This window comes from Rhinoraja longicauda, chromosome 23 (assembly GCF_053455715.1).
Source record: "Rhinoraja longicauda isolate Sanriku21f chromosome 23, sRhiLon1.1, whole genome shotgun sequence".
NCBI classification, from domain to species: domain Eukaryota; kingdom Metazoa; phylum Chordata; class Chondrichthyes; order Rajiformes; family Arhynchobatidae; genus Rhinoraja; species Rhinoraja longicauda.
The window spans coordinates 13,972,988-13,991,311 of NC_135975.1; the positions used below are offsets into that span (position 1 = coordinate 13,972,988).

General features: G+C 40.5%; 1 protein-coding gene across 3 annotated transcripts in view; it reads left to right on the forward strand.

The window, feature by feature from the left end:
• Nucleotides 1–18,324, forward strand: part of reln (reelin) — a 247,689-nt gene that overhangs the window by 112,751 nt on the left and 116,614 nt on the right. For all 3 annotated transcript variants that reach the window (XM_078419695.1, XM_078419696.1, XM_078419694.1), the window contains 7 exons: nucleotides 1,878–2,086; nucleotides 2,834–2,962; nucleotides 3,570–3,679; nucleotides 4,394–4,460; nucleotides 5,792–6,025; nucleotides 9,550–9,711; nucleotides 17,710–17,946. In XM_078419695.1, coding sequence (XP_078275821.1) covers nucleotides 1,878–2,086; nucleotides 2,834–2,962; nucleotides 3,570–3,679; nucleotides 4,394–4,460; nucleotides 5,792–6,025; nucleotides 9,550–9,711; nucleotides 17,710–17,946 — 1,148 coding nt within the window. The remainder of the gene's footprint in view (nucleotides 1–1,877; nucleotides 2,087–2,833; nucleotides 2,963–3,569; nucleotides 3,680–4,393; nucleotides 4,461–5,791; nucleotides 6,026–9,549; nucleotides 9,712–17,709; nucleotides 17,947–18,324) is intronic.

Sequence of the window (18,324 nt, forward strand, 5' to 3'; positions counted from 1 at the left end):
GAGTCAGTACACAAGAGTCGCCACGGTTTAGGCACCATTTGTACCCATTAACTTAATAAGATAGTGTACAAACTTAAAGCACACGGTATTGAGGGTTCAGTGTTGAGGTGGATAGAAAATTGGTTGGCGGACAGGAAGCAAAGAGTAGGAATAAACGGGTCCTTTTCGGGAATGGCAGGCAGTGACTAGTGGGGTACCGCAAGGCTCAGTGCTGGGACCCCAGTTATTTTCAGTGTATATTAATGATTTGGACGAGGGAATTGAATGCAACATCTCTAAGTTTGCGGATGACACGAAGCTGGGTGGTAGTGTTAGCTGCGAGGAGGATGCTAGGAGGCTGCAGAGTGACTTGGATAGATTAGGCGAGTGGGCAAATGCATGGCAGATGCAATATAATGTGGATAAATGTGAGGTTATCCACTTTGGCGGCAAGAACAGGAAAGCAGAGTATTACCTGAATGGTGACCGATTGGGAGAAGGGGAGATGCAACGTGACCTGGGTGTCATGGTGCACCAGTCATTGAAAGCAAGCATGCAGGTGCAGCAGGCAGTGAAGAAAGCGAATGGTATGTTGGCATTCATAGCAAGAGGATTTGAGTTTAGGAGCAGGGAGGTTCTGCTGCAGTTGTACAGGGTCTTGTGGAGTATTGTGTGCAGTTTTGGTCTCCTAACCTGAGGAAAGACGTTCTTGCCTTAGAGGGAGTACAGAGAAGGTTCACCAGATTGATCCCTGGGACAGCGGGACTTTCATATGAGGAAAGACTGGATAGACTGGGCTTGTACTCGCTGGAATTTAGAAGACTGAGGGGGGATCTTATAGAAACATATAAAATTCTTAAGGGGTTGGAGAGGCTAGATGCGGGAAGATTGTTCCCGATGTTGGGGGAGTCCAGAACCAGGGGTCACAGCTTAAGGATAAGGGGGAAGTCTTTTAGGACCGAGATGAGAAAACATTTCTTCACACAGAGAGTGGTGAGTCTGTGGAATTCTCTGCCACAGAAGGTAGTTGAGGCCAGTTCATTGGCTATATTTAAGAGGGAGTTAGATGTGGCCCTTTTTGCTAAAGGGATCAGGGGGTATGGAGAGACGGCAGGTACAGGCTACTGAGCTGGATGATCAGCCATGATCATATTGAATGGCGGTGCAGGCTCGAAGGGCCGAATGGTGTACTCCTGCACCTATTTTCTATGTTTCTATTCAAATCCGAATTTTTTTTAAATGTCTTAACTTAGCCATAGAAGCCCGTTGTCCTGGTGGCGGCACTGGGTCGAAGTTACTGACATCATCCTGGCCAGGCCATGTGTCAATGTCCCCTACCGATGCTCCATGCGCTGCAGGCCATGTTGTTTGCATGCACTCTGCCACTTAGAGCGGAGCTCAATCTAATGGATCCCCAGGCTGTTGCATGGCCTCCAGTGGCCCACTCTCGTGGAATTTTGCCACAGCGAACCCAAGAAGAATACGTTCCAGTTGACTTGTTGATGTTCATTTTGCGATTCTTAATGAGGAACTCACCATCTTGGCCATCAGCAATGTCTTTGTTAAAATCGTCAATAGCAATTAAAACCTCATCTGCAATAAAATCTTTTAAAAGGATATCAATATTAGCCCGAGATTGGTTGTTAATATCAGCTTTATTATTAAGAATGGCAAAATAAGATTTAAAATCTTCCTTCAGACTATCTATTCCTATGGGACAACCCACCTCTGTGGCGTGTTCTTCTGTGGGGGAACTCAGTTTCTGGCCTCATTTCCGATGTGAACTGTTTGTGTTATGAGGAATAGAACTCTGCTGTACCCTGGAAAGAACCGGCAATGTGTTTAAAATAAAGAACTAGACAAGAACTATGTTTTAATCTCCAAGCTTTCTTTTGCAGAAAGCAGGTCTGGTTTCTGTTGCAATCACACCAGAACTGCAGACAGCAGCTACAAGGTTCTGCTTGAGACAGAAGAGTCACCATGGGCTGAACAGGAACGTCTGGGCTGTGGACTACTTCCATCTTCTACCTGTGATGCCAACAGCACCTTCTCATCTCGCAGAGTTCTCCATCAACATGGGCTGTGGATCTCATCAACCAGGCAACAGGTAGAAGTACTGCACCTGCTGGTCAGCTTCTCACATCCTGGACAATTTGCTTTACGACTTCTAAAATGATGCACTTGACACCCAACGCTCATTGTGTGCAGCTGGAGCAATGCCAGATCGCTGAATTTTCAGGAGCTATTTTTATTTAAGAAATTTCACACTGCTGAAGTCATTATTTTCTATAATTCTATAAATTAATAAGGAACCATTACTGTAGAGTTAAGCTGATTAAAGTCATGGACTTTACTTTATTGTCACATGTGACTAGGCATAGAGAAATTCTTTGCTGCATACCCAATGGGTACACATACCTGGAAAGAGACTGTAAATTCTGTGGCAATAAGAGGGAGCATTTATTACCTCTGACCTTGGCCAGGGACCGTGAATGCAGGAACAAAATATGATGGGGTTAGGAAAATTGCTTATAAAGAGATTCCCACCTCCTTAAGGCTAGTGATCCACAGATCCATTCCTAAAAGACCCTCAAGCCCTGCTGGATTAGTAGATAAAGGAATCTTTGACCTTCCTGATTCTTCAGAAATACCAGTCATTCCCTTAAAGATCAATCCCTTTTCTCTTCTAATGGTCTGGAGCCTTTCCAACAATCTTCACATCTGGTCACACTTGGTTCTGTTGAGATCTCAGAAGACCTCCTGGATTTTTTAGGGGGAATTCATGTCTCCCTGAGATGGTTCTAAGTGAAGGAAAGTGATGATTTAAAAAAAAAAAATGTTTTTGTGCCAACAGCATCAGTTTGGGGTTTTCAACCAACCATGGCCGTTCATGGTCCCTGCTGCACATGGAGTGTTTGCCTGATCTCTGCGCCGGCCCGCACTACCCCCATAGCTCCGTCTACTCTTCTGAAAATTACAGTGGGTATGGATCTAACCAATCTTCAAATGTTATAGCTAAATAAAATCATTGTACTTTTAAATGATTGTTTTCCAATGTAGAATGACCAGGGCCTGAAAAATGTTGAAATTGAAACCGACTAGAATTTAGCCTGAAAATTGGATTGGAAATCCAATTGAAAATGGGATTTTCTGCTGGCAATGGAAACACCATATTCATTTAAAATTCTCAGCAGTGTGAACAAAATGCACACACAAACATACAAAGGCATGGTAAACATAGGCCACTCAACCCCCTGAGCTGCTCCATTGATTTATAAGATCATGGCTGATCTGATTGTAATTTCATCTCTGAAATACCATCTATCCATTAGTAACCTTTCTCTTTCTTGGAAGTACACTACAACAGCTGTGATCCTCCTCCCTTCCTCATCTCTATTTGGTGTAGTGTCAGGGTCATACTAACAAAATCTATGGGGGACCATCCTCGGGAACTTGATCAGAACACTGGCTGATTATTCAGGGAGGAGAGAGTCCGCCCATTCCAAGTACAAGTCTAAATCAACTAAACTGAGGAACTTGTTGATCTTAAAAATAGCATTTGAATAATCAAATGTTGTCTTTTGTTGAAGGTGGAGTCGTATAACCATTCCTCTCCCATACGCAGCGCTTACCACTGGTACCAGGTTCCGCTGGAGTCAGATGGGCTCCTTAGCAGGGAATATGTGGGCGATTGACAATGGTTTGTAATGTTCCATTCTTCAGTAAACACACCATGTTCAGCCACTTCTCTTTGCCAGCTTCATTTGTTTCATTTGTTTTTTCTGATACATTTTGTTAAATTCTTGGAAAACTCTGCCATGATGTAGAGTGACTACTCTGATGTCCTATTGCGATCCTGTTGAATGTCACATAATGTACCCCCTTGTGTGACGCTGAACCTTTAGAAAAAAGCATATCCTATATCTTGCTCTCCATCATTAGGCAGTGAGGATAACAATTGAATAACAATTGGCCCAGGTCTGTACTGTCAGCAACCATGGTAAGCCCATGAGCAAAGACTTTTAACTCAGACAACAACGACCTCGGATTCTGAGATACTGTGCTCAGAACGTGCTGTGTTGGCTGATTGGCAATCTTTCACTGAGCTTCACCAATGGGTGGCTGTAGAAATCTTCAGGGTGGCAGAGTGATAACGGGACAATTACTTTACCAAGTAAGCTGGTAATGGTGGCAAATAAGATCGACAGCAACCAAATCATTGTGCACTCTTCCATTGCTAAATTCTTGATAGTTTTAACAAGATGGTTAGAATGAGGACAAAATCTAATGCCCTTTTTAATCATGGCAATGTTAATCTTCAGTATCATAGGATTGAATGACCAGTAAGTTCTTGTAAACTATCTCAAGCTCAAGTGGATATTACAGTGATCTAATCTGTTTATTTCTCTCCCAGTCTACATTGGCCCTGCCTGTTACAAACTGTGTTCTGGTCGAGGTCGATGTACTACTAATGGATGCAAGTAAGATAAAATCCTCATTATTCTTCATTATTTCAGGCTTTTATCTGCAAAAAATAAAACATTTTTACTGACCTATTTTCTTTGATAATTAACCTTGCCTCAATTTTCCCAATCTACCAGCACTCTTGCATGTACAAGAAAACAGATGGGTTTGTTTATCTAGGATTTTACCACTAGCCCAGCACAGTGGGTTTTCAGTGAACTTCCTAAAAATAATGTTAAGCTAATGATCCTGAATTATTTAACAAGTCACCTTTAATACATTAAAATGGTTAATCAACTTCCGAGGCAACTGCCTGAGCTAAAATTGTGTAACAAGAATTTTTAACAATATATTTAACATGAGCAGGACAGAAGTAAATCAGGAAACATGACACCTTAGTCATAAAGTACAAATAACCAATGTGATGAGATGGGAGGCCTGTGAATTAGGCCAAAGCTTCTAAGTACAGATCCTGTGGAATTTCAGTAATCCCTATGTTTTGTTTGAATAAGAACCTTGACTATTCTAAACATTGACAGTACAGTGAAAAGCCCAGGGGTTTCCTTGGACTTGACTTGGTACTAGGTGTTCAACAGATGGAGGGAGATATCCTCACTATGGCTACCAGACCTGAGATTGGGCTGGATCATTGAAGATTTTGGACCACTGGAGAATAGTGATGGGTGAGGATGAGGCTCTGCAAGAGAGTTTGCTGAGAGGAGAGGGAGGGAGGGGGGGGGGGGGGTCTAAAGCATTAACTCAGTTTTTCCTGTCAACAGTGTTTCTTGACTTGCTGAGTGTTTCTAGCTTTTTTTCTGTTTTCATTTTAGATTTCCAACATCTGCAGTTTTATGGATTTTTATTTTCTAATCTAAATGCAGAGAGAGAGAAATAGGTCAGTTTCTCTCAAAAATTCAAGCCAATTATCTAATTGGAACCAGCTCTAACAAGCTGAAACAATAACTTTTTGGCCCCACAGAAGCTGCCTGGACTGCTGAGTGTTTCCAGTATTTTCTGTTCTCTGATTCTTACAAATCCTATTCCAGTCAACATAGAATCTGGATGTAAACTAGTTTTGCTGATTTCTAATTCAAAGCTTCAGATTTAAGAGACCAGATTTAACCAATAGCACAGCCACTGAAAATTGCAATAATTCAAAGGAACTATTAACTCTGTTTAAGAATCGCAATAATTTAATTGAGCCCATATCCTTTCCATTGCATGATGCTTATTTTGGGAAAGCTATTTTCATTAAACATATCGATCAATAATTACTAAATATTAAGTAATATAATGCTGTTGTCAAAGGTTTATGGTTATTGTTTTTACTTTTTTAATTTGCTTTCAGATGTGACCCAGGATTTTCAGGGCCTGGATGTGACATGGCTTCCCAAACCTACCCTACCATCATTTCTGAGAGTTTCAGCAGCTCCCGGCTCTCCTCCTACCACAATTTCCATTCAATCCGTGGTGCAGAACTTGGCTTTGGTTGTGGTGTCCTCTCCAGTGGCAAAGCTCTGGTGTTCAACAAAGAGGGAAGGCGTGAGCTCATTACTTCTTTTCTTGACAGTACTTTAGCCAGGTAAATGCACAGTATTTAACTGAAATATGACTTTAAAGGGGCTGCCCAGACAGTGTATATTTACATGTATAGAAAGGAAGAAGGGTCTCGACCCAAAAAGTCACCCATTCCTTCTCTCCAGAGATGCTGCCTAACCCGCTGAGTTACTCCAGCATTTTGTGTCTACCAAGGAACTGCAGATGATGGTTTCTTCTGAAGATAGACGCAAAGTGCTGGAGTAACTCAGCGGTTCAGGAGGCATCCCTGGAGAAAAAGACGGGTGATGTTTCAGGTCGGAAGAAGGTTTCCGACCTTCTCTTTCTCCAGAGATGCTGCCTTACCTGCTGAGTTACTCCAGCGCTTTGTGTCTATCTAGTGTACATTTACATGCTGTCTCCAGGTATCAAATGGATTCTGTATTTGTGAACATCCATAAGTCTATTTTGTCCATAATTCGGGAACCACACAAAAATCACTTGATATGGCAATCATAGCTCCGCAGTATTGTGATGAATGGCATCAAAAGAACATAGGACTGAAAAGGAAGAACAATTAGTGAACAGAGAGAGGAAAATAGTTCTGTAATTGTGGGAATTAAAATATTTATGTATGTCAGACTTTGAATTTAACGTTGGAGCTTATTTCTATGTACAGATGATAATAAGTTGGATGTTTGTAACCCTGAACAGCACATGCGCTGTGAGAATTATTTCACAAATCATTATTCACAAAATCTTCTATAGAGAGATCGTTGAGCCCAAATTCATCTGACTTTGAATTCGTGCAGGATGCAATGCTCAATTGTTGTTAAATAGCTGACAGACAGCGTGACAGAGTGGTGAATTTTGCACAATCTCTAAAGCCTGCTTTATGGGCTTGCTCGTAGACTGAGGATCAAGCTGCTTTAGTCTAATCCTGAGTAACGAGTATTGTTCAATTTGTTTGAAAGCCGTATTTGCCGTCCTCATGTAAATTTTCTGTCAATATCGTGGTCTTTACCTCAAGAAAGAAAAAGACTGATGAAGATCCCAGATGTCCTTCATTGAGAAGCATGCAGGGCTGGTCTAATACTGATGAAGAGTTTCCTGTTCAGCCTGCTATGGAGCCTTGGGGCCCATTTATAAATATCAATACTCCCATTAAGCTCTTAAATTGCTAAAACCATTAGATTCCAGTGTTCTGATTTAGAATTTATCCACCAGTAGGAATTCAGCAATTTCCAAATCTCCAGGCCCACAAAGTTCAAACGGTTAAACGTATCAGTGCAAATAAATCTGAATTGTCTGGCCTGGCTGGAGGCTATATGTTGAACAGTGCTTCAATGTCTTAAAGTGTTGGATGTAATTTACAGTATATAACAAATAGGAATGGCAATGTCCTTAAATAATATAGTGGCAAGCAATTATTTCAAATCTAGGATGTTACAGCAAAGGACAATGCATGGAAAATTCTACAGATTAGAACAGAAAATTAAGGCACGGTACATTCATGCTTAAGATTAATTTGGCCTAATACATTTGTGGTCTCTGATAATATGCCGTAATTTCTCTCTGCTGCAAGAAATGGTATGTGACGAGTAAACCTATTGCATAGCTAGGCATCTTGGAAGAATTAGTTCCAAGTGATTTCAGCCAAAAGGAGCTTAAAAGAATTCTGCAGTTGAATTCATATGTCTCAAATAATACATGCACAAGCATGGAAACCCTGCAATTAGATTTACTATATCGTGCGTGATGAAATTGAGTAATTTGCCACTGCTGTTTGTAGCAGGAAGAACTCAAGAAACAGACAATTGTAATGCTTTGGATATCAATCACAATCAGTCATTTTGTTGAGAGAACATAGGCAGAATTTGTGTGAGATAGATTCTTCACCACCTAAATCTCCACAAACTGCCTCCTTGTCATTCCTTTGAAAATACTGGTGGTGTGTAGCAGCATCCTTTCGACTCTTGAGTAATTTCAGAAGAAAAGGTCTTTTGCTGATTACCAAAACATCAGTTATGAGGCTACAAAGAACAGAAAGACAAAAACCACAGGGAACATGGAACAGAATCAGTATTATCAACATGAAAGCTTGAATTCTTTATAGAAATAATCAACATTATGATCTAGAAACGAATAGCTTTCCACAAAATAAAAATATAAGTGGATTTGACAAAAAAAATCTCCAAAGTGCTACCCAACCTAATCCCCCAGCTGATGCAATCTCTCTCTGGGACTGAAATCCTCCAATCCAGACAACATCATGATGAATCTCCTCTATGCCTTCTCCTTATAAGATGGAAGAGATTCGTACATCATCGAATACTCTTTTGAACCTCAACAGGTGTGCCTTAGAGAACATACTGACTGGTTTGTGTTTATTATTGTCACGTGTACTGTGGTACAGTGAAAAGCTTTGTCTTGCATGCTATCCAACCAGATCACATATACCATACATAAATACAATCAAGTCAAACTCCAGTACAATTGATAGAGAAATTGATGCTGAGGTAGGGTTGTGGTTAGTGTTGTGCAGTGTTCAAGAGCCTGATGATTGCTTGGAAGAAGGGTTCTTGAACCTGGAGGTCATAGTTGTCAGGCTCATGTACCACCTTCTCGATGGTAGTAGCCAGCCAGGATGTTGTGGGTCTTTGACGACATTGGCTGTCTTTTTGAGACAGTGTCTTCTGTATAAACCTTTACTGAATCTTTATTAGAGGGGTGGTCATTACCCATGATGGACTGGGCAATGTCTACCACTTTCTGCAGCCTCCTTCGTTCCTGTGCGTTTGAATGACCAAACCAGGCCGTTATGCAACCAGTCAGTATCCTCCCTACTGTACATCTGTAGAGGTTCAATTGAGTATTCAGCGACTTGCCAAATGTCTTCAATCTTACAAGGTGTGAGTAGAGAGGAGATCCACTAGGATGTTGTCTGAATTGATGGACTTAAGTTCTAGGGGACAGATTGGGTGGCTGTGCTTGTTTCCCCTGGAGCCAAGGGAATTGCGGATGTCCCTGATATGTGTATACAATTCTCAGAGGTATAGTTAGGGTGGATAATCAGAATCTTTTTTTTGCAAATTTACTACATTCTCCTTGTACATTCTCATCCAAATTGTTGATATAGATGACATATAGGAGTGGACCGAGCACCGATCCCTGAGGCACACTGTGAGTAAAGGCCTCCAGTCCGATAAGCCAACCTTCCACCACCACATCCGTTTCATTATTACCTAATTTATGATGGTGTCCATTTGCCAAATTATCACTATTGAAGTTTAAAAGCACGTGGAACGAATGAGATTCCCTGTGAAATATGTTCAGTCGGCAATTGCAATATTAAATATTAAAGTAATACTAAACTTTTAATTGTACCTTCCTTCCTGCCCAAGGTACCACATTTCAAAGCAGGTTTTGAATGATGGGCTTATTTATGGTGTTAATTATTAGACAATAGACAATAGGTGCAGGAGTAGGCCATTCGGCCCTTCGAGCCAGCACCGCCATTCAATGTGATCATGGCTCACTATTCTGCCTCACAATGTTATTTGTTTCCAGATTCCTCCAGTTCACTCTTCGCGTGGGTAGTAAATATGTTCTGAGCACATGCAAGCCTCCAGACCAGCCAGGAGAAGGAGTTCTTCTGCACTTTTCAGCTGACAATGGAATTACATGGAATCTGCTGCAACACTATTCCCACCTGAATTACCACGAACCACGGTAAGGCGAGTCAATCTCCTGGATCTCCCCACCCAACAGTGACTTCACCAGACATTTAAGATGGCTATCATCTCGCCATCACCTTCTCAAAGTGAATATAGATGAGTTTTTCTGTGAATTAATGTAAAATAATTTTTCATAACTTTGAAATTATTGCATTGGAATGTTGTCCTGGCAATTGATAATTAAGAGTTGAATTTTAGTGTAAGAAAATAACTGCAGATGCTGGTACAAATCAAAGGTATTTATTTCACAAAATGCTGGAGTAACTCAGCAGGTCAGGCAGCGTCTCAGGAGAGATGGAATGGGTGACATTTCGGGTCGAGACTCTTTTTCAGTCTGAAGAAGGGTCTCGACCCGAAACGTCACCCATTCCTTCTCTCCTGAGACGCTGCCTGACCTGCTGAGTTACTCCAGCATTTTGTGAAAAAAAAGAGTTGAATTTTAGTGAGTATAATTTTATAGCATAGTTTAACAAGTAATAACTTTTGTAGGTGGTACATTTTAGATATATCCCTTTTAAATCATTTTGATTATCCCTGCAGATGTATTTGCTGACATTAATGGCATCTTTCCAGATGGAAATGACTCTTCACTCAACAGAAAGGTGCCATTGAAATAGTGGAAATAACAAAATCCTTTAACAATTTGCGGAAGTTCAATTTCATTTTCCCTACTACTTTTTTTATAATGGCGACTTTCCCTCTAGTCTTAGTCTAGGTGAAGGGTGTCACCCCAAAACATTGACTATTTATTTCCCTCCACAGATGTGCCTGACCCCCTTGAGTTCCTCCAGCAGCTCTCCTTTTTTTTGTTATAGATTTTAGCACCTGCCATCTCTTGTGCCTTCATTTTGTTTTTCTCTTGGTTATCCATATTTAATATTAATGAAGTGGATATGCCTGAATCTTATGCAATGTTGGTGTTATTTGGACAGCTGAGATTTATCAGGAGATGGAAGTGTTTGGTGATATGAATGTTGGAGGTTGAGGCCAATTGACTAACTCACCTGACTTGGCACGTGCCTGATGGATAGTATCACACTGAGGTAAAATGTGGCATCAAGGGGGAGAAATTATGCAGGTATTTGGCAGTCTTCGGAAGACAGAGCAAATTGCAGGACAAAACCTCCCAATAATTTGTTTGTGCAGCATAAGGTAAGTTAAGCAGTGTGGCAATGTGATTTTCAAACATCCAGTTGAGGGATACCTCTTCAATTTGTCTGTCCTAAAATATGTGCCATTAAATGAAACCAGATTAATAGTTCTTTCCTGTCCAAACTCGCGGCATGGCAGGTTTCATATGGTTCGTAGATGAGGTGACACACTGACATGAAATATGTGAGCCCAAGGAGTTGGTAATTACGAAATTCCTTGGTAACCTTACAACCATCTATTATTTTTTTAAACTATCAATAACTATTGGATGTTGATCAGCTCTGCGGTACTCAAACAGGTGTTATTAATTAACACGTTGCCATGGATACAATGGAGTTGAAAGCCATCTTCTGTGTGGAGCCCTTAGCAATGTTACAGGATTTTATCTTGCTGTATTTGTTTTCAGGGATTCAGGTGTGTGGAATGATTTTAGCTTAATTAAACAGAATTGCAGATGACTGTTGTGCCCGCCCAAGGCCTCTAAAATATCCCAAAAGTCTCGCTCACTCACCACCTCCAGCTTCCTTTGGTCCTTTGATCATTTTTTTCCTTTCTAATTATGCGTGCGTGTCATTGACGAGTTGGAACAATCTCGAGTTGACAAACAGGACAGGATCTTTGCAGGCTGGGGCTGCCTGCTGGGCTAGTTCCTTACCTTTGCCAAGTATCTCCACTGTTTGAGGTCTGTCCGCAGTGCCCATTGTGACTGGAGCGGCAGCTGTGCCAGGTTTCGTAACTGTTCCCCAGCTGTGTCAAGCCCCCTGGTTTTGCCAATTGCACTATTTTTGTGGTGCGTGCCACCTGTCTTAGAGACACCACTGCCAGCTGAATAAAGCATACTCTGAGTATGACGCGAGAATCATGCTCCTCCCTGCGTTTGTAATTAACCCAGAATAACTCCCTGGCCCCTTAAATATGTGATTGGATTTCATATTGCTTCCATATTCCTTTTATTTTTATTACTGTAATCAATTAAAACAAATCAAAAGGAAATCCTATCTGCTGTTCAGTCTAGTGTTTCTTTCATGACAATTTTTTTTCAAAAGTTGTCTTAAAAGATATTTACTATCGAGTAACTTCGGTCTTTTTTTCTAATGGTAAATTGTGTGCAAATCAGCCACCTTGACCAGCACTCGGAGACCAGTGCACAGCTATTCGGCTTCTGGTTTAAATCAATTATTTTTATGTCAAGACATAATTTCTGCCAAGATGACCATTTTGTTTGACTATGGTGGTGCAATAGTAGAGAAGCTGCCATACAGCACCAGAGACCCAGGTTCTATCCTGACTGCGGGTGCAGTCTTTACGGAGTTTATACATTCTCCCTGTGACTGCGTGGGTTTTCTCCGAGATCTTTGGTTTACTCCCATACTCCAAAGATAAAGAGGTTTGTAGGTTAATTGGCTTGGTATAAATGTAAATTGTCCAGAGTGTGTAGGATTGTGTTAATGTGCGGGAATCGCTGGTCAGTGTAGATTCGATGGGCCGAAGGGCCCGTTTCTGTGCTGCAACTTTAAACTAAACCACAAAAAAATTGTGATCTGGGGAAAGATATATGTTGGAATGACAGCTTCTCTTTTCTCAGATTATGTAATTAGCCTTGATATTGGCTCTATTCCATTGTATTAATCACGTGAATAATTATTTCCCCTGGTTTAGTGTAACACTTTCCTATCCATCCCTGCAATCCAATACTAAACAATTTTATGTAACTGCACACTGCTTGGTATTCCAGGTTTATAAGGTCTCTGTAATCTTCAAACATTAGCCATCTAACTATCCTGCACCATTAACTCTGCTGTTTCACTTAATACAGGTTCTGCTTGACCTACTGACTATTTCCAGCACCTTTTTATTTTTATTTCCGATTTCCTGCATCAACAGTTTTATGCATTTTTAATAAATATTTATCCAGTCTTTTTTCAAAAAGCTAATCAGTCAGCTGTGACTTCGCAGTAGCATACCCAGCTTTGTGTCAGGTCCATGGGTTCAAGTCCTGGTTCCAGAGACTGAACACATAATCGAGGTTGACACTTCAGAGTAAATGTTGAACAGCAGGAGGACTTTGGATGGTAACGGATAAACCCAAGGCATTGTTGCCTGCTGAAGTGGATGTTAAAGGGTCTTTCTTTGCTTCAAATGAAAAAACAGGCTGGTTCGCTTTGTGTCCTGGCCATCATTTTTGCCTCAACCACCATCCCAAAAAACATATCTGATCATTATCTTATTGCTATTTATGGGACTCTAAAGTGAAAACCTGACATGGTCATTGCATGTATTACCTCCAGTGGCTACTCTGGGGCATCCTGAGGATGTGAAAGGCACTATACTAAAATGAATATTTTTCTCCTGTTTATCCAGTATGAAAAGATAATCCCTCAATCTTTTACATCGCTTAAGTACTGTTCACTTTCAACATTCTGTATAGATCTGCTCCATCTTCACTCCCTCTCCCCACCATTTAAAACAAATTCAAATCTGCAATAGTGTTCTTGGCCAATTGAAAATCCTGATCAGTGGGGCGATGGCAACAATGTTTTAATTGTCTACTACTATTTTCAGTTTTAAAAATATCTTGGGTACACTAACAGACTACTTAAGTAATCACACTGATTTATACTGTATGCTTACATAGTTATTGAATGGCATTACATTATTAAGTAAACCAGTCTCAATAATAAAACACTCCCACCATCTGATTTTTGTTTTTTCCAAGCATTCAGAAATATTAGAGCTCAAAACTCAAGAGAACAGTAGTATTGAAATAGGAGGTGGACACAAAATGCTGAAGTAACTCAGCGGGTCAGGCAACATCTCGAGAGAGAGAGAGAGAAGGAATGGGTGACATTTCGGGTCAAGACCCTTCTTCAGACTGATGTCAGGGGAGGGGGCGGGACAAAGATAGAATGTAGTGGGAGACAGGAAGACTAGTGAGAGAACTTGGAAGGGAGAAGGGATAGAGAGGGAAAGCAGGGACTATCTGAAGTTAGAGAGTCAATGTTCATACCGCTGGGGTGTAAATTACCCAAGCAAAATATGAGGTGCTGTTCCTCCAATTTGTGCTGGGCCTCACTCAGACAATGGAGGAGGCCCAGGACAGAAAGGTCAGATTGGGAATGGGAGGGGGAATTGAAGTGCTGAGCCACCGGGAGATCAAGTAGGTTAAGACGGACTGAGCAGAGGTGTTCAACGAATCGATCACCGAGCCTGCGCTTGGTCTTGCCGATGTAGAGAAGTTGACTCCTGGAACAGCAGATACCGCTGGTTGGAGGAGTTGCAGGTGAACCTCTGCCTCACCTGGAAAGACTGTTTGGGTCCTTGGATGAATTTGAGGGGGGGGGGTTAAAGGACAGGTGTTGCATCTCCTGTGGTTGCAGGGGAAAGTACCTGAGGAGGGGGTGATTTGGGTGGGGAGGGACGAGTTGACCAGGGAGTTTCGGAGGGAATAGTCTCTGCAGAAAGCAGAAAGGGGTGGAGATGGAAAGATGTGGCCAGGAGTGGGATCCTGTTGGAAGTGGCGAAAATGTTAGAGGATTATATGTTGTATGTGACGGCTGATGGGGTGGAAGGCGAGGACAAGGGGGACTCTGTCCTTGTTACGAATGAGGGGAGGGCGAGCAAGAGCGGAGCTGCGGGATATTGAAATAGGAGTTTGTTAATAAGAAATGCAATTAGTTGCACTTAGAATTCCAATTAGTTCCATGTGGCCAAAGGTTACTATTGTAGAAAAGAATGTATCACAGATCTTAAGCATAAGAATTGTTATTTTACACCTTCTAACTTTATTAAGTCAAGTTGCCAAATATAACCTGCACAAAATTAGAATAACTTTTTTTTTTGCTTTGAATGGATTTTCCATTTTTGCTCTAATAGCACTGAACTTTGCACTTGGAACTGGAGAACAGGATACAGAGGGCTGTGGACCTACCACATTGCTCCTGATTTTCTATCTTTTCCCAGGAAACTTGCCAATCTGCATGATGAGCATCCACAATCTTCCATGACTTACCCATCTTCAATAATTGCTGAGTTCAGAATGGGAGAGCAAAAGACCAGTTTGAAACATTTTTAGTCATATTTGGTCAGTCGTGTGGAGTGGATGATCAATCTTATACTCCACCCCGATGTCCCAATGTCAGAGAAGCCAGTCTTCAGCTAATCCTATCCACTCCAAGAATTATTTTACTTTGTTCCTGAAATAGCTGAGCACACGATAAACAGCAAAGGCTTTGAGCCACAGACTTGTTCCCCTGATCTATGGAGTGTCCAACATCACTGACAATCTGACATTGATCATCCATCCCTAATTGTCCCAAAACTGAGGAGACAGGTACAAGTCAACCACATTGGTTGATCTGTGGTTAGGTAAACACAATGCTTAGAAAGGGTAACTGGTTTCATTTCTTGAAAGGCATTGTGAACCAAATGGGTTTTTCCAACAGTAGTTTAATGGTCATTATTAATATTTTTTAATTCCAGATCTAATAATTTACATTTCAGCTTCTTCTGGATTCAAGCTTGCATCTCTGAATCAATGGTCTAGACTCTGAATACTTTTAACCATAATGCTACAGTACCCCAAAGATACACAAAATACTGGAGTAACTCAGCAGGACAGGTAGCATCTCTGGAGAGAAGGAATGGCTGACGTTTCTGGTTGAGACCCTTCAGAAGAAGAAGAGGGTGTCTTCTTCAGAAGAAGGGTCTCGACCTGAAACGTCACCATTCTTTCTCTCCAGAGATGCTGCCTGCCCCGCTGAGTTACTCCAGCATTTTATGTCTATCTTTGGTATAAACCAGCATCTGTAGTTCCTTCCTGCAGACTACAGTATCCTAGGTTGTGCTATGCCTCCAGCCAACCTGTTTCAGAGAAGCTATAATTGCTAGCATGTGCTTGACAATGTGGAGAATTCTAGTGGGACTTTGAAGTACATATATATAAATACTGGACAATGGTGAAAGTGACGGGAACATGAGGGACCAAACAATCTCCTTCCGTGCTGTAAATTTCAGGTTCTTTTTTTTTTCTCTCTCCCACCGCCAGTTGTGAAACTCCCCTTCAATTGCCTGTGTGTTCTTTGCTCTCTCTCCAGTATACCTAATTATCCATCTAATTCATTTCTAACCCTTTCCCTATTTTTATTTGCTATGCCAGATCTGAATCCTTAAGATGCTCCTTAATTTCAGTTGGCATTGTTGTTATGTCGCGTTAATAAAATTACAAGAAGCACCTTTTTCTAAATGCTCATTTGCTACTGTCATTTTGAATAGTGGAACATTTATAATATTCATTCTTGTTCTTAAAACATGTTTTAATGTTTTTCGTTAACTAAATCTTCAATGCTATATATTGTCTTTATTACTTGTGCTTTAGTGTTAATATAGCTTGTTCTAAATTAATTGCAGATTTCTGAAAATGATATGCCATGTTTAATTATAGGAAGCATTGATATAAATGCTAACAGTTTCATATAAAGAAATTTCACCTTTTAATGAATTCAAAGGAGTTGACAACCTCCATGTTATTCCGCATTTTGCTTGATGAAAACTCTTTGAGAGGCAGATCATTTGTACAAAGCAGTAACAGTGACCAGCAGGTCTGCCAAGAATGCCACATGCTTCCCAACCTGACAGGTGCAGAACTGGGTGGGAACACGATCATTGATTTACGTAGCTAATCACGGTGTAGAATTATTTTTTTCCCTGTGATAATATGTCCTCCCTGATGCTCCATATGTTAAAAATATAACAGTGTTTTTCATTTGAGGTATATTTTCTTTTACATGAGTAGAAACGAGCACATTGCCTAAACGCCAGGTACCGATAGAGTGTAGTATTAACAATTGCAGAAAAGAAGCAAATGTATTCTATGAACATTTATTTAGGAGTAAACTGGTGACCTGAATCCATGCAGTGAACTCAATGTTTCCTTATTGTGCTTTTAGAAAACCTCTGATAAGAACACGTGTCTTCAAGATTTATTTTCTCTGCAATCAGCTTTGTTTTTTATTTACTATACTTAAAACAAATTATTGTTGGTGATTGAAACAAATGAATGATTTGGTTCATTTACTTGACTTCCACCGTTCACAATTTAATGCAAGTGTTGATTTTTCTAGATTAATGAAGATATACAATATTGGATGGAGAATTACAAGATCAATTGCCTCAGTTTTCTCCATTAATGTTTCTAATAACAGTTTGTGTATCTAAATCATGAATCTGCATGCAAACCTAATTTTTGTTCTAAGATTTGTACTCTGTTACACTTAATTTTAATCAACATTAACCAAATGCAGGCTCCTCAGTCACATTTTTATTAAAACTGAAAATCAGATAGTTTCTGTTTTATCGGCAATCACACGTCCTTAACTGAAATGAACATCAATCCATTGCCCTAACGTGATAAAAATGTGTCGTGAAGTTTACTCAGTAACTGGGAACACTGCACCAGTGACCCATAACTTCCATGTGAAGACTTCCTTACCTGTTCCATCACTTCTGAACTTTACACAAGATTCACCATCCGAATCTCAAACAGAATTTCACAAAGTAAAGTTCATTATTTATCACGAAGGATATGTTTATCTTTGTCATTGAGCAGAAAGAATATGATGTCAGACTGTCTTTCTAACAAAAAGGAGTTCTGTTGCAATGGTTTTTCCACAACTTTCTATAATATCTTGAAAGTATTGCCTCTAAAAGTAATTCTATTGCTTAATTATATGTATTGATAGGTTTTATATTTTTATCCCTCTCCGTAAATATTTCAGGTATCAAGGCATGATTAACAGGTTGCTATGTGCAGAATTTTCATTCCCTGCTGTCTTCTCCATCTTAGAATCATCTCTGTGGACCTCCCGCAGAATGCCCAGCGGTTAAACATCCAGTTCCGATGGTGGCAACCCTATCACTCTGGGCCTAATGAGGATGTGTGGGCAATTGATGAAATTAGTATGACCTCAATCCTGTACAACAGCATTAGTCTCAACTTCACCAATCTAGTGGACGTCACTCAGTCCCTAGGCTTCTACCTAGGAAATGTCCAACCTTACTGTAACCATGACTGGACCCTCAGGTAAGATGATATCAGTTTCATTTCCCACGCTGTGTTAAAGCTGTGTGAGGAAAGTAAGAATATTTTACAATAATAGGATGTTAATGTTTTTCATTTAACCTCAAGCTTTCTCATGTGCATCTGCCTGAACTAACAAACAATGGAGAGTAGCCAAATGTCATGGATTGCATCAGGTACTAACTTGCCTTCGATGAATTATCACGTTTCAAGTAAATCAAAATCCCTTGAATGCATAAAAATATTTGCAAAGTTCTCACTTTGTTGTGTATTGAGTTTGCTCACAAATTACAGCAGGAAACACTCTTTTTCGATAATACTGCTAGGAATTCTGCGACACTTCAAATCTTTACTAGCTTTGGATAGGTCACCAAAAAGATA